At 41.8% G+C, this 17001-nt stretch overlaps 1 protein-coding gene across 3 annotated transcripts in view; it reads left to right on the top strand.

The window, feature by feature from the left end:
* Nucleotides 1-17001, top strand: part of EGFR (epidermal growth factor receptor) — a 159053-nt gene that overhangs the window by 121330 nt on the left and 20722 nt on the right. For all 3 annotated transcript variants that reach the window (XM_088063010.1, XM_005519095.3, XM_088063017.1), the window contains exons 12-19: nt 675-874; nt 1920-2052; nt 3403-3502; nt 5416-5573; nt 10922-10957; nt 12238-12379; nt 14035-14157; nt 15368-15466. In XM_088063010.1, the coding sequence (XP_087919136.1) occupies nt 675-874; nt 1920-2052; nt 3403-3502; nt 5416-5573; nt 10922-10957; nt 12238-12379; nt 14035-14157; nt 15368-15466 (991 nt within the window). The remainder of the gene's footprint in view (nt 1-674; nt 875-1919; nt 2053-3402; nt 3503-5415; nt 5574-10921; nt 10958-12237; nt 12380-14034; nt 14158-15367; nt 15467-17001) is intronic.

Here is a 17001-nt window from a genome sequence, read left to right as displayed (position 1 = left end):
GAGGTTTTAAGCAAGTGTGAGCTTCAGGTATCCCCAAACTGATGCAAAATGGAGCAAACCCTGCAAGAAGTAGAGCACCAACTCTGCAGCATAGATAATGTGCCCTGGGAATAAAGACCCTCAGCTCTGTGCTAAGTGTGGAGGGCTGCCTGCTTTCTGAACCAGGGCCTCCCCCACCATCCTGGAAGCACAGGCAAGACAGAAAGTGCTCTTTACAGTCTGGGGTAAGTCACAATGTGATCAGAAGCACTGTGGGATTTGAGGTAGCTGGGCAGTCAGGGATGGAGGCTGCCAAGTAGTGCAGACATCAGCAATGCTTCCAAGGACCCCCCCCTAGGCTTGCCCCAAGGGGAAGAGTGACTTGGTGGACAAGCACAAAATAATAGCTGCTTTACCTACGACCATTGTTCCACATAATTTACTTGTCAGAACGTGTGTGTCCTGACAGCTTTAGCTTTAGCTTAAAAAGCCCTTGCAAAACCAGATGTGAGTATTGCAGTTGTTAAGTAATAGGCATGTCATGTATGAGGCATTAAGTTTAGAGGGATGAGCAGAATCCTGCTTTAAGAAAATGCGGGATGCGTTTGACAACTAAAAGAAAAATATGCTGAGTAAATCCTGCTTACTAATTACCTTTCTTGCATGTTTTTTCTATTTGTTCATCTCCATTTTAGTGGCCAGTATTCCCTTGCCATTGTTAACTTGAAAATAAAGTCCCTAGGGCTGCGGTCCCTCAAGGAAATAAGTGATGGAGATGTTGCCATTATGAGGAACAAGAACCTCTGCTATGCTGACACCATGGACTGGCACAGCCTGTTTGCAACTGAGAGCCAGAAAACGAAGATTTTACAGAATAGAGATAAAAATGAGTGTGGTAAGTGAGAGCTGCATTCCTGCTCACCATCAAAGGCCATGCTGAAATTCAAGAGTAAGCTTGTATTTTCATGATTCAAGTAAGGCTTTTTTCTCCATGTTCCTCTGGCTATAAAATTCATCAGTGATACTGCTTTAATGAAAGTGGTAAGGGAAGAGTGGGATTTTTTTTTTTTTTCTTCCCATCAAAATATGGGCTTTGAGGTGTCCAGTAAATCAGGAGCTTCTTCACTACTATGAGCATAATGAAGCCACTTCAGTTGAAGGACAGAAAAGCTAACTCCTAACACTGGCATTTTTTGACAAGGTCAAAGCTGTTGTCCAACCATACTGCTACTGACTGCAGTGGTCCCTGGGCCAAAATCTAATTATTTCTTTTTGCAAAATATGAATATGTTGTATTTTAGAAATTTGTCATAGAAATACAGAATGCTTTGGGTGAGAAGGGACCTTTAAAGGTCATGTAGGCCGACCTCCCTTCTGTGGGCAGTGATGTCTTTCACTAGACCAGGTTGCTCAGGGCCCCATCCAATCTGACCTTGAACTTTGAGGGATTAGGCATCCAGCAATTCCCTATGCAACTCATGGCAGTGTCTCACCACCCATTGTAATGGGTGTAATTGTATCCATAAATCTATCTACCCTTTCAGTTTAAAAGCATTTCCTCTTGTCCTGTTACTACAGGCCTTGTTAAAAAGTTGTTGTAAGTGCCCTTCAAGTACAAAAAAGCCCCAGTAATGTTTCTCCAGCTGTCTCTTCCCCAGGATGGACAACTCCAGCTCCCTCAGCCTGATTTAACTTTATTATATGTCTGTTAAGCTGTCACAGAGGAGATCATTCTTATTTTGAATGGCCAGAAGCCACTCAATTTCAGGCTTTGGGATTTAGAGAAGCATGATTACTCCTCTTCCACTCTACCAGAGCCATTCATAGCTGTTTTGGAACAGGTTGTGGAAACCAGTTGGTCAGATGGAGTGAGAATGCAGAGTTTGACCTCTCTCTTGTCTTGACATCCATGTCTTTTCTTGTCCCTCTTTCTCTCCCAGCTGCTGCCAAGCATGTTTGTGACCCCCTATGCTCAGACATAGGCTGCTGGGGCCCAGGGCCCTTCCACTGCTTCTCCTGCAGGTTTTTTGATCGTCAGAAGGAATGTGTGAAACAGTGCAACATCCTGCAAGGGTAAGGGGTCTCAGGGTTGCTTTAAGTTTTGGTGATGGCATGGGGGTTTTGGTTTTTAAAATGTGCTATAGCTAGAAAGAAAGCAAGAAATTTGGTCTCTGGTTGCATGGGATTTTCCCAGCTTTGCGGAGATGTTGTATGAACACAGTACCTAGCTAAGGTACCTCTCCTACCCCATTCAGTTTTGCTTAGGAGTTTGCTCCTGACATGGTGACTGCTAAGAAAACATTCCCTTAAGTCCACGAGGAGACTGTCTGGAGGCCCAAGGAGGCTAAGCCTTGGGCTTTCTTCCCATGAGAAAGAAAGGAGTTTAAAGCCCGAGCTGTGACTGTCACACCAAGTACACTGGGTGAGAGCCATAACCATTTAGAGTCTCTGGGAGCTCAGTCATCCCCAGAGCCAGGGCTGCACTGCTTGGTAGACTTCCTTCCCCTTATATTTGCTCAGATGAGCAGCTCACTCTTGCAGTTTGAAAAGTTGCAGTCAAGGGAGAATGAACTTTCATCCAAAAATCACTGAGAGTAGCAATTTCAGGCAAAATTATTGCCTCAGCCTCACTCAGGACTTGGAAAAAATATTGCTGCCTTGTGTGTCAATTCAACAGGTGATGTAGGTGGAAAAAGCATGTCTCACAGCAAAATTACAAAGTTTGACTTTTAAAGCTCCTGAGTATTAAGCAAATACTTGTCAGGGTGCTAATGCCTCTGATGTTTGTATTTCTCTAGTGGCTTGCAGTATAGCAGCTGTCTTTTTTTTAAAGTGAATTCCCTCTAGCAGCTATTATAACCTGAAGGGCAAATCAGGGCATTTTTTTGTGTCAAAATTTAGTTTAATTAATAACACCATTACTTGAAGTGGAACAGCTTTATTGCTATTAAAACCATCTGTTCCCAACTTTCATATTTTAATGATTCACTGTGTGTTGTAGAGAGGACATGAATTTAATTATCAGTGCCTTGCTGTTTAACTTTCCTAATTATTATTTGTAGCCTTGGAATTACTTGAACTGTTTTTGCTGATCTCTTTGCATCACTACCATTTAAAAGCTTCTAGAAATGGTTGTGAGTATTCTGTGACATTAGCTTAAAAGGGAAAGTAAACTAATTTGTAGTGTGCAATCTGGAGTGCCATGTGTTTCACTGTCAACCAAATTTCCCTTACTCTTACGTCCTCCTGGTTGCACTAAGCAAGTGCTACTGGTGTAGCCAGGGGCTGCCTCATCCTGTCTCAGTACCATCATCGTCTCAATCAAATGTGGAAAAGTCTGGAAAAGGAGAGAAGACCACGATTTATCATTTGCTATTATTTCTGAGGTTTAATAATTTCTCTTTTTTTGTTGTTGTTTTCCAGGGAGCCAAGAGAGTTTGAAAAGGACTCCAAGTGCCTGCCCTGCCACCCTGAGTGCCTGGTGCAAAACTCCACCATGTACAATGCGACCTGCACTGGACCTGTAAGAGCAGATTCATCTTAGCAAACCTGAGCCTCAGATCATGTATTAATATCTATTTACCATGTTCAGATAATCCTGAGGTCTCATTCTAACCCTATTTGATGTGAAGCAGAGAATGAGGGTGGTTAGAAGTCAAGATCTTGGGGAAAGGGAGAAGGATAGGAAACCTCAAGGTGTGAGTTTTATTTTCTGGTATGTAATCCAGAGTCACCAACATTGTAGAGTCTTTAATATTTTTTGTATTTTTACAGAAAAAAAAATTACTTACTTTGGGAAATATGGTAAACATTTGAGTAACATATAACCTCTCAACTTCCAAGTCAGTGTGAACACATTAGGTCAAACTCAGATCTTAATTGCAAAGGTCCAGTTCTCTTTTATTTTTTTTTCTTTGTGTTTTTGTCTGGTTTTTTTTGTTTTGTTTTTTTAGATCAAATCTCCTGCTTCCATCACAGGTCCACCTCTGTATTATTTAACCCAACCCTTTAAACACCTCTTGCCACTGCCATCAGCCTCTGAGTGTTTGAGCCTTGCCCATTGTTGTGGGTTAGGAATGGTACTCCCCAATTTAGTACTCCCACTGAGACTCTCCAAACCACAAGCCTCTCACTCACTCCCTCTCCCCCTTCCTCCATGGCAGGCTGGAGAGGAGAATTGGAGGCACAAGAGGGGAAAATCATGGGCTGAGATAAGAACAATTTACTGGAAACAGCAATGAGATAAGGAAGGGAACAGTAACAGCAGCATCATTAGTACCAGTGTACAAGAAAGGGGAAGGATTTACACAATGCTCAGAACCAGCATTACCCCACTGTTCCCTCTATCATGCTTGCTCAACCAGAGGGAACCCCTTCTTCCCAGAAGAAACTCCTTCCTGTGCCCCTGGCGATGACATGAAGGGGTATAGAATAACCCCCATGTCATAGCCATGCCTCTCCCGGCTACTGCAAAAATTAACCCTGTCCTGTCAAGAGCAAGGACACCCATCTTCAGTTTGAAGAGTCACTGCTCAGTAATGTGAAGCATTTCCATCCTCCCTCCTAGCACCATGGCCTCCAGGATGTTATTTACATTATAAACTCCTTCAGGCAGTGACCCCCTGGTCCATATTTGCCTAGCATCTAGTAGTCTAGTATAGTGGCCCTTACACATTACAGTGATTAAAATAATCTTCCTACAGCGTGTCTTACTTTTGTGTCCCACTGCAACCATCACTGTGGATCTGGTCTGGTCTTTCTCCATAGTAGAATTTGACCCACAATTGCTGGTTCTCCTGTTTTAAAATATTTAGGTCATTCATGGTGCTGTTATAGTCTTAATAAAAACAGTTCTGCCAAAAATGGCTGAAGGCAATGCCTTTAAATACAAACTTAAGTGCTTTTCAAAGTGGAAAAAAAAATGCATGAACTCCTTGGGTTGCCTTCATCATCCTATGCTGCTTCTTCCTAACAGAGGAAAGAACCTGTGCTGAGAAACCAGAAAAATAATGATTTTATTCCGGTATTTCAGGGAGATATCAGGAGGTGTATATCCACTATTTTAAACTATGTGACAGTAGATTGCACCAGGTAGCAACCAAGCTGTCTGCTTCTCAGCTAACCCTTATCAAGGTGTCATTAAATTCTTCCCCATTTAAAATGCAAAATGCAAGTTTTCCAACCAGACAAAAGGCAGAGGGAAAAAAAGAAGCAACATTGTAGTGCAAGAAAATATTAGCTTTAAGCACCAGGAGCTGTCTTTTGTATGGTCCATCCTACAAGAGCAATTATTTGCAAGAATATCAGGTAGCAAGGTGATAAAACCAGACAATGCTGAAAACTTCCAGCAGTGGAAGGCATTTAGATTTATCTTCTGAATTTCCTCCTGAATAGGCTGATGTAAGGGCGTTATAAACAAGTTGTTTCTCTCTGCAGGGCCCTGACAATTGCATGAAGTGTGCCCATTTTATAGATGGCCCCCACTGTGTGAAATCCTGCCCAGCAGGGGTTCTGGGTGAGAATGACACCCTGGTCTGGAAATATGCCGATGGGAATAATGTTTGCCAGCTCTGCCATCCAAACTGCACCCGGGGGTGAGTAGAACCTGAGACTGAATGGCAACAAGGAAGAAAAGAAAGAGAAACAGCTTGTCTCGGGCTCTTTCTCTTCCTGATGAGAGCCCGTGTCAAACCACTGAGAAGAACTAGCAGGGAGCAAGAAGGTCAGGAGGACACAGTTAATGTGAGCAGAGTGTGGCAAATTTTTTTAGTGAAAGGTCAGTGATGTTTTGTCTTTATGCAGAAGGAAAGAAAAAAAAAAAAGGTTTTAGGGGTTTTAAGTGCGCTTGTTTGATAGCTTGAGAAAAGAATTTTACAGGACTCAACCACCAGTGGTACACCTTTCTTTTTCCCACCTGGCATGTTGCTGTGTCCTCTGGTTTTGAGAGGAACATCAGTGACATCTGGTGGATGCTGGATTCCCAGGACCCTTTTGTCTCTGCACCTTTCAACTTTCAGGAGGGAAATCCCAGTGGGGTAACAGTGGATTTCTTTTTTTCCTTCTTTCAATATGCTAGCACTTGGCCTGAGTTTAAAGCCTTGTGAGTGTGGCTTTTTTAACAGGCATCACAGTAAATCCAGTCTATATGAGCTATTGATACAATTCACCTGTATCAAGGTGTGAATTGACCTGTTTAACCTACATCACAAGTAATAGTGGTCTCCTCTCCCAATTTCCAGCCTACAGAAGACATGGGATGCACAAGAAAAGGTTTTAGTGTTTGAGAGCTGGTTATTGGACTGTGATGCTTTTGGAACAAAAAGATAGCCCATGTTTGGTGTATTTTCCATCAGAGGCCTCTGCCTTTTACCCTGCAAGTGTGTCTGATCCAAAATCCTTCTATAATATGTTCAAAATAAGTGCTGCAAGAGAGGAGTTGTAACATACTCATTGTAATATACATCACATTGTATATTAGCTAATCCAACTGCCAGTTCCCCACCTTCATGGAAAAAAGGAAATAAAGAGTGGAATCAGCAAGTAACAGCCCTTTCTAATGCTTGTAGTGGAATTCAGTGCAATAGTTTTCAGACAGCAAAAATACCAGCCTGGTGGATTTGCCACAATTTACAGCAGTAGCCCCTGTTTTTGCTATAGTCACAGACAAGGCTTATCAGGGCTTCTCACTGCAAGCCCAAGAGGAACTTTTCTCAGCTGGAAAGGGATCATAGTAAGTTTGCTCTTTATTAATGACCTCAGTAGTCCCTACTGATTTGAACTGGCCACAGTGGTCCGATACCCTCCTTCTAACTGGCCACATGGAAATGCAGCTGATTAGTGGAATAGTGTAATGAGTAACATCATCTGAACATGGCTTTTTTTATACTGTGCAGCCTCGGTACTGAGATCAAACTCAAATGCAGATTTGGAGAATATAATTTGCCAGACAGGGATGTAAAACAAGCCACACAGAGGCTCTTAGTACACAAGCAAGTTTCCCAAGCAGAATTGATCAGAGAAGTCAATTCCTGCCTTGCTTTAGCAGTGGATGGGGGAACCACAAGAGTCAGGCAGGAGATGAGTTAAGGAGACTTTTTTTAAATGAGGGTACCCATGCCTCAGTGTATTTGTCCCTGTGTTATTAAGGCAGAACATAAAAAGTAGCATCGATTTCATCTTTCACATGGAAGAACTGGGCTGAGTTTGCATCAGTTACATTGTGAACATGCTCAATAGCCCAATTTGAGTTGATGCCCGCATGTGGCAGGTGAAATAGTCTGTATCCCTGAAGGGCTCAAAGAGCTAGAAGGAAGTAGTGTTGCAATATTTGCTATACAGATGGGACATCTGTGGCCATGGATGAGTAGGGAGCTAGTGTCAGGGTTATAATATGGGAACATGCAGTCAGGCACAGCATTGTCCCTCAGAAGGCAATCCATCAGCAATGCCATTTCTCTTCACGCCTTTCCCTCATTTTGCTGTGGGAATGGATCTGTTCAGCAGTGGGTGGAAAACATCTGTCTCACAAAGCTTTTGCATCCTTAGAAACCACAGTCTCAGCGATTCTTGCATGACAAGAAACAACTTCATTTCTGTCCCTGTCCAATTTCACGGCTAGAGCCCACAAAATCTTATCAGCATGATTAAGTGTGCTGACTTCAGTAGTCATGCAAGCAAAGGTTCCCAGGATCTCTCTCTGTTTTCCTTATTTGAAGAAGCTTCAAGTAATAGACTTCTCCTCCCAGTAGAGGTTTGTCACAAATTTCATTTTTTCTTTTTAGGTATGCATACTGGTCGCACATTGCTTTTTTTGTAATGCCACAAAGAATTCCTCTGAGTCTCACTTTCTTGGCTGAGTCCATTTTTCAGCCTTCATTGAGAAACAGAATGAGGGATGCTTTCTCCTGTTTAGTCCAAAAGGCCCCTTCTCTCCCAATTCTTCTGTATTCTCTTGGGGATTTTGTACACAAGCTTCCTTTTGCCCTGCCTCTAGTATAGCTGAGAATATATTCTACGATAAAGAAAGCAACATCTCAGAAGTCCTGGAATTACCCCATATGTTCATCAATTAAAGACACTCATCATTTTAATTAATCTTCTCAGTGCTGAAGGATTTGATTTTCTCTTGCCAGTCTCACAGAGTACAGGAAATAAACCCAGACACAACCACTGGAGTGGATAAGGAAGGAGGAGAAGCCACCACTGTAGCCAATACCACTGGCTGGCACATCCTGCCTGAATCCACAGTTATCAGCACTCTGTGTCTCACCCGTCTTCATCTGAAATGCTAATGGAGTTTTGGGGGAGATGAGAAAGTGGCCAGGGGATCTGAGAGGGAAGGCTCCAGAAGCACAGCACTAAGTTCTATGCCTTTGTCATTCTTGGAAGGTTACTTAGAAATAAAGGACAAAGTAAAATTTTTGTAAAGTTTAAAAATATTTAAAAATTATTTTCCAGTTCTTTTATGATTGTGAAGTAACTTTGGCTGTTACAGTGCGAGTCCCGCCTGGAAGGCCATCAATTGTAACAACTTGACTGTATTACATCAAATTAGGAACTATAGGTTGAGGAGAAAGTTGTTAGAATCTTGATGAATTTGGGAAACAAACAGCTGGGTCTGCACTGGGACAAGTAATATTTACATAGCTGAATAAAATGTGTAGCTCAGGATGAAGTAGTTTTCAGGAGCTGTACACAACTAATTTTCCAATAAGTAGAGATATATGTCAAAGACTGCAACTTCTCTTATATTCTCATATATCCATAAGATCTTGAGTTACTTCTTAACATAAGGTCACGTTTCTCATTTTGGTTTCTGTAAGCAGAAGAAAAATTACTTAGGAATGGAAAACGTGATTGTTTAGATTCCATAAAATCTGGGTTACTTATGTAGGGTGTCATCATAAAATTCCACATTAAGAGAGATAGTCATATATAGTCCTGGAGGGATAATTCTTATGGTCTTTGTTACTTCTCTGACTTGTGAAATTAATCAAGAAAACCAAGTGGGATTTGAAAAGTACAAGCTGATCTCTATTTTTTCCCAAACACCTTTTTAGTTTTTCTTATGAGACTTCATATTGATGGATTTGTCTGGGGAAAGGAAGGGGACTGACAAAAGTCTACAGATCTCCCACCTCTACTTTAATGTGTAAGAGAAGTGATCAGTCATTCCTCAGACTGCAGCTACAATCACCTCAGCCAGTTTTTTTTGCTGTTAGGAAGCACATAGAGAACTTGCCATCTTAAAGTAGCATGGCAAACCAGAATTTTGAGGAAGAGACACTTTGAGGGACAGTAGCCATATTCTGAAATTAGGTGAGGTTTTCTAATTTCACATTCATATCAAGAGCAGCTGCACATGCTTTGTTGCATTAGAAATTCTCATCTGGGAGGTAGACTATGACTGGATGAGGTCTGGAGTCCTAGATCAGTTTTCCATTGAGACCTGAAGAGAGAAGCCCAAGGCAAGATCTGCCTCCTATGATGATAAGCAAGCTGGTGGCTCTGCTCTCTGCACGTGCAGCCTCTCTGTGCTCAGTTACACAACTGAAGAAACAAAGCAAGCTGTATGCTGGTAAGAAAGCTAACGAGGCTGAGGACCCGGAATCCGGGAATTGGTATGCACAGCACTTCCAGCATGTCCAGGACACCAGGATGCACATTCCTGCATGGGAGCCCAGTGAACTTACAAGACCTTCCAGATGCTGGGTCTTGGAGCACTGTGTTGGCCCAGAAACAAGGCAAATATACAAGGGAAGCTCAGAGTAATGAAAACAAACAAACAAACAAACAAAAACCCAATAAAATGAGCGGTTGCTTCACTTCTCCCTTCCCCAGACCCAGACTAAGTTATGAGAGAAGATCTGCAATTCTACCTGGCATTTTGAAATATTTCCTCCTCTCAGTGAGAGGGATTCCAGAGCAGTTTTCCTGGCATGGGCTCACTCCTTACCCCCTACTTGACCTCCTCTGGAGCTGTTTTGGGATAATCCATTTTCTTTAAGTCAGCACAGGGAGCAGATACCACAAACTGGACTTTTTCCTGTGCTCTGTTTTCCAGAGGTGATGTCACCCTCTCAGTAATGCTCTCCTTCCTCAGCAGACACCACAACGACCACAATTCCCATGAAGAGCATACATCTCATAGCCCAGCAGCACCTGGGGAATGCACTGGGCCTTTCACACTCATTAGACCATCAAGTGAACACAGTCACTGTTTTCATCTGTGTTTTTTATCTTTTTTTTTTTTGCACTGCACTGCCAAAATTTTGAGCATTTTAAACTCAAATGGAGGGTGAATGAGTTGCTAGTAGAGTTCCTGGCTCTCTGGATAATGATTGTACCTGTTTACATTACCAGTAACATAAGACTTTGGATTCTTAAGGAAAAATGCCATGGACACATGCCATGTAGCCCGAGAGAGTGCTGTCAAATCCCATTTTTTGATGAAAGTCCATGTATCTGCTACCCAAGTTTTCCATTGCAATAGAAAGTCTGGAAATTAAAATCTTTACCTTATCAGGAAACAAGGATTATGCAGAAGGGTCTGCAGTGACATGTTTCCAAATGCATTTCTGTCCGTGTAGGAGGAGGCTACTTCTGTCCTCATCCACAGTCAGCCTTGGGCTCTGCACTGAGACAGGAAATCCATGAATTTTGTGTATCTGTGTCCTCCCCCACTTCTACCACATGCTAAAACATTGTTTTAAAACATTCTTTAAACTAAGAATGCAGCGTAGCTATTTCCCTTGGTTAAAGATTTTGCAGCAAGGTTGTTGACTGATATTCAATGAAGTGTATGACTATTATAAATTCCTGTGTTAACACTTGGTCTGCTCTGAAACACAAACTTTAAAACTAGTAGCACTCTTCTTAGTTGGAATTACAGAAGTATGTAGGCCAGAGCTACTATGTTTGTAATGTTCATTTGTTTTTACAGGTGCAAAGGGCCAGGTCTTGAAGGCTGTCCAAATGGGTGAGTATTTCATCTGCTACAATTAATGGCAGAGCTGGAAAGAATGTGTGTGTGTGTGTGTGTTTACATTTCCACACTGGACACTGCAAGGCTGGGACTAAAGTCTTCAGCTGTTTACAGGGAAGTGACAGATACAAAAATGGTTTAAAGAACTGAGAAATATTGCTACTGGCACAAGACTTCGAAATCTTGTTCTGCCTACAATTTTTGTCAAGGTGAGGCCAGGGATCTGTTACTGAAGAATAAAAGGAGGGGATGGAAAAAGAAAGGATTAAGGGCAGAGAGAGATATGTTTAGGACTGATATAGTTGCCTGTGTTACTGGAGACTCAGAGATGCAGAGGGTCTTTTCCAGCCCTGTGATCTCTAAATCTCCAAATACTGTGTGCCCAGATGGATGCTCATTCATCACACTCAGACTGGATCTTACATCACACTGTTTGGCTTCATGATGTGCTCGAGGTCATGCAGCAAGCAAACAGTCTTCTCTGACTGAGAGGGATTTAGTTTCTGGCCACAAAGTCATGCTATGGCATGATAAATTCAGCCTAGAAGTGCTGTTAAAAAGTGACTGCATTTAATAGTAATCCCTGGGGCAACTTAGAAAAATGCTGGGAAGAATCTCTACAGACCAAAAAACAACCGTGGAAAACAGGTTTTTCTTTTCAACTTAAATTTGCAATTTACCCAGGATCTCATAAATCTGTGTGTACAATGGGGATGGTACACAATACCTGGCTTCAGACACTTGTCCTTGTAAGGAAGACAGATGATCTGACGTTCACTGCAACCCTTACAGCATGCCTTGCCCCCCACCAATAATGGGGGGATGTCAGCTGCGCTGCTGGTACCACAACTGTGTCTGTCTTTCTGAGATCCTTCTCTCCACATGCTTCTTGTCTCTGATCACACGAGGGCTGCCCACAGCTGGCTGGCACACAGAGGCATCATGGATTTGATGCTCATGTGCTTGGTGGGTTTGTCAGAGGGAGCAGAAATCCCCCCTCTTAAGCTATGAGGATCAGTTCCAACTGTGAGTTTGAGGGAAGAATGAAGACATGTGATTTAAACCCAGATGGAAATTAAGCACCACTTTGAACAGATTACTGGATGAGGAATTTAAAAATACAGGCGCCCAAGAAATCTGAAATGTCAAATAGCCTTATGTAGGTGTCCAGAGTTTAATCAAAACATAAGGCTTCCTGCAACCTCTGTAGGGCTTCTTTAAAATTTAACTTCTAAGAATTTTTTTCCCTTTCTGCATCCCCTCCTGTGTTGCAGCTCCAAGATCCCGTCTATCGCAGCCGGTGTTGTCGGAGGTCTCCTGTGCCTGGTGGTGGTGGGCCTGGGCATCGGCCTGTACCTGCGGAGACGCCACATCGTCAGAAAGCGGACCCTGCGCCGGCTGCTGCAGGAGAGGGAGGTGAGCACTGCCAGCACCCCTGCCACATCTGGGGCACTGGCTGTCTTCCTCCTTGTACCAGAGGATTAAAGCAGCCTGCATCTGCCTTGTAACGCAGCAATCCCTTGGGATGGGAAACGTGGCGGCTACCACGCGTCTCAAGGAAGGAGTGGCATTGCACCTAACACCTCCTCAATCTCAAATCTGATCCCTCTGAATATAAGTTGCAAAATATTTAAAGGGTTTTGATGTCTCGGTCACAAGGAAAGTCATTGAGATTGTCTAATCAGAAAAAAACTACACCTTCAGGTTGAGGTGCATTGTGTTTGCTGATCCACATCACCTTCCTGTGTAGACCTTCAGCTTCAAATTGTGTGTCCCTCCAGACAAGCCTTGAGGCTCCTGTGGCACCTTGAGGTGCTTTTGAAAATTTTACCCCCTTCATCAGGTGTGTACCTGATCCTGTGGAAAAAAAGGAGAGGGGGGGAAAGGAATTGAAGTGTTTGTGGCTTGTCTTTGGTTTGTTTCTAGCACAAGAAATCCACAAAGCCGTCAAAGTGAATGGTTCACTCTGTTGGGCATGAACAAGATTTCTGCACTGCTTTTTGGTTTTTGCATGGCTTTGTGTGCATGCACAGCATCACCCTCTGGATACCTCATATACAGCAAAATTCCTAATCCTAGGTGGTAGCTGCTCTTTTGTGGTTAGCCCCCTTCTCTTTCTAGTCCGGTTCTAGTAAATTAGCCAGTTGTTTTTAACGTTCTGCTAAAGTCCCAGTTGCAGCTTCTTTCTGTACTTGCCAGCTTTGCAGAGTCAGCTGCTAATATCCTTAAAAAAAAGAAAGAAAAATCCAAGCTGTCTTGTTTTTCACTGCACTATGAAACTGTGTTTTACATACTGCTGTATTCTGCCGTTGTGATAGTAGAGTTCAATTTGTGCTCAGCTCATATTGCACCCTCTGGACTCCTCAAGGTGCGGATATTTCATCACAACAGAGAGGCTGCTGGTCCTCTAAAATCAAATTGAATCTAGCTAAATATGGTTTTATTCAAAGCAAAAGGAAAAACACTAAGGAAAAAGCTAGCTTATGCATCATAAAAACATTAAATATATTTGGAGGGCATTACCACTGTTTGCAATACAGCTGAGATAAAATTTTGAAAAAATCAATAGGCAATTCAACATCATTTTTTTTGAGGAAAGAATCAGTGTCAGAGTTTCAATTGCTGCTTGTACACCATGTGGTGTGGGGGAACCACTGGTACCATGGAAATTTTATCCAGTTAAACAAGAGCAGACATGAAAGGTTGCAGGTGATTCTTGCCCATTATTTTAAACATTTTAATAATTTATTCACAAGCTCAAAACAAAAATAATCTCCTTTAGCATCTGTGGTAATTACATTATTTTTCGTGCCATGTGTTTCAAGACTTTGAAGTCATAGCCTCCATTTGAGAAGAGGGCTTCATTCTCCTTCAAAATGGCTGTTGCCACTCTGTGCTTGACTTTTGGAGTAGGTATTTTTATTCCTGCAAGTCAGAGCAGAGCTATCTTCCCAAAAACTTCACATGGAATCAAATGTTCATTATTTTAAAGGAAGGATTTATTTGCTTCCACAAAGTTTTCAGCCTTCCAGACTGTGTAACCTTCTAACATCATCTTCTCTCTGCACCAGCTTGTTGAACCACTGACACCCAGCGGGGAGGCACCAAACCAGGCTCATCTGAGAATTTTAAAGGAAACAGAATTTAAAAAGGTCAAAGTTTTAGGCTCTGGAGCTTTTGGCACTGTTTATAAGGTAAGATCACCATGTTTCTATTCCTTTTTCATCTTGCTCCCTTCTGCAGAAGCTGCCCAGACAAAGCAAGAACTGGGAGCTTCAATTATTGTGTAGATTTTTTTTTTTTTTAAGTAGATTTTATAGCATGTATATATCTGTTGAAGTGTAGAGAGATTACTCAATCATGATTAGTTTTGTTAGAAATTGGGTAACAGGAAAAGGTTTACTTAAAACATTGCCAAAGCCATACTGCTGAACCTGGAGAATAAATATCTTGGCTTAAAAACTACCACAGAAAAATACACCCCTTTGTAAATATTAAGAAGAAAAAGAAATGCACTTTTTTTAACTCAGTGCAAAGCCATTTTTCTGTCATCTGGGATCTTCTTTTTGTAATTTTCAGTAGTTCTTCCATTAGAACTGATTCAGATGTGTGAAAGTGTCTGCACACCTCCAGTTGTGTAGGTGCACAAGTTATTTTTCTCTTCATTTTTGTTTATCCTCTGTGCTTCTTCATCAGGTTCCACTTTTCTGTGCTCCTCCTTTTATTCAGGATATATGTTTCAGGCTTTTCCATTACCTTCAGGTTCCTATATTTCTTTGTAAAGCTCTGTATTCTGAATCAGGCTTCCAGCTATGATTAGGAATTTCAAGAGCACAAAAAGATGCGCACCTGTGCTGCTAGGGATTTCAGCAGCATTTCCTCACAGTGCCACGCTGCTGACTGCCACCTAAATGGCCTCCTGACACTACAGACGTAGAGCACTGCGCCACTGGGACATAGACTTCCCTGCCACTGCATGTATATAGGCCTGGATTATTTGTACAGCATAGGTGTCATCTGGTTTCAATGAGAAAATGCTAATTATTTTCATCCCATGATTTATAAATTGGAAGTGGCAAGGTTTTGCACGCACAGTTGCTGTGATGCTCTAATTAGTTAGATTTCCATCCACAAAAGTTGCTCTTCATGCATCTCTTGGGCTATTTATGTAATGAACATGTTTTTTCAATATGTACAGTAGAGGTGACTGAAAAAGAAGTACCACACCATGAGAAGGAATTTAGTAATACACACAAGACACATTTTTTCAGTATTTTTCTTGTCTGTCATTTCTTTCCATTGCTCTATTTAAGTCTACTCAGAAGATGTAAAATATATATGTAACTGTGAGAATTAACTTGTTAGGTATGAGACTGAATAACTCTTTGTACTTCCTTTTGGTAGGGACTTTGGATCCCAGAAGGAGAGAAGGTTAAAATTCCTGTTGCTATTAAAGAGTTGAGAGAGGCTACATCACCAAAAGCCAACAAGGAAATACTTGATGTGAGTTTCAATGTTTGTTTTCTCAAGTTGTCAGTGGTCTGTGGATTTTCCTCTCCAACAACTAGAAGGGTTTCAGGATTTTGTGTGGGAAGAAATATTTTGCATCCTAAACTCAATTCTTCATCCAGAAGTTCTGCACTTTGCAGCCCAGTCTGTGAAGTGCTTTTTGTGTCTCTCACGAACCCAATCCAAGTACAAATTTTATACTCGTGGGGTAGCACCTAAGGAGTGGTCAGGACCATACATTTACAACTAATTCTTTTTTCTTTATTCTGATATGTCAGGCTTTAAGCTGTAGCATTCATTGTCATTATGGTGGTACAACTATGCTAAATAACAGACATAATGATTTATGAATCCTGCAGATTGTCATAAAATAGTTGCTTGATTAAATAGGATTAAATTAGCTATAAATCCAAAACAAAATTTTAAAATCCCAGCTGTCTGATTTCTCTGCCATAGAATGCAAGAAACTATCTCACCTTCTGAACAAAGCTTGGGTTTTTTATTATATTGGATATAGCTCATCCCTTCAGAAAACAGGAGAAAGGGCTATGGGACACTGATTTAGGAGGTCACAAATGAGTTTACAACGAGTGAGCCAGAGTCCTAAATACAAAGTTTCCTGAACTGGGAATTGATGAAAATCTTAACTAGATCCAAAGCCATGGAACATGCAGCGCCAAGGGTGTATAAATTTCTGTACAAGGAAAGGAGTGAGTGAGTGAGTGAGTGAGTGAGTGAGTGAGAGTGGGGAAAGGAACACTCAGAAGTTCAGTGTAACTTAAGATTTCCCGTGCTGTGGCTCAGTCTTAAGCAACAAGAAGAGTGTGTCTGTCTGTCTTTCTGTCCTGTCCCTGGTATGTCCCAAATAGACCTGTTTGTCTGGAATTGATGATGTTGTTAATCAAGCACACAAGTCCTTCAGCCATGGGAAAAATTGTGGATTTTTTTTTATTTTGGTAGGGTCTGAATTTAGAAGGATTTTTTTTTTAAAAAAATCCAGTTTTGGCCAGCAAATGACACCTCAGGTAGGAAGGTTCATCTCAGATGTTTGGGTCTGGTGAAGATCTTAACAAGAAGCCCATCCTTGCAGTGGGAAGTCTCAGGATAAATGTCTGTGAACAAACTACCACTTGTGCTACTGATGATAATAAAGCTCACTGAATTTTTCAAGTCACCCTGAATAAACAGTGTTATTCCAATACATTACTCTGCTTCAACAGATTGTGTGTTATGCACCATATGATTTGATAGGCATATTGCAGCAGTGCAGAAGAATAGGTGGTCCAGCTCTAAATCCATACAGGAAGCAATATCCATTCTGGTTTTAGTTTAGTTAGACTTCAGACAAATTTCAGGCCTTCCCCAAGTCCCTAACTATGTGGCCCTCATTCCTGCCCCTCACCTGCCTGTGATCCCTCCCTTCACTGGCATTCCCTGCAGAATGCCTGGCAGAGATGCTGCTCAGCTGCCTGCCCTGGGCTCTGCCCCACATTTTGCTCTTCACAGTGATAAGGAGTGTAACACAGCGT

The sequence above is a fragment of the Pseudopodoces humilis genome, chromosome 1 (genome assembly GCF_049639895.1).
Source record: "Pseudopodoces humilis isolate 2021_Gansu_Grassland_sample_001 chromosome 1, ASM4963989v1, whole genome shotgun sequence".
NCBI lineage: Eukaryota > Metazoa > Chordata > Aves > Passeriformes > Paridae > Pseudopodoces > Pseudopodoces humilis.
The sequence above is the reverse complement of the archived record's forward strand: the minus strand, read 5'-3'. Positions and strand labels throughout refer to the sequence as shown.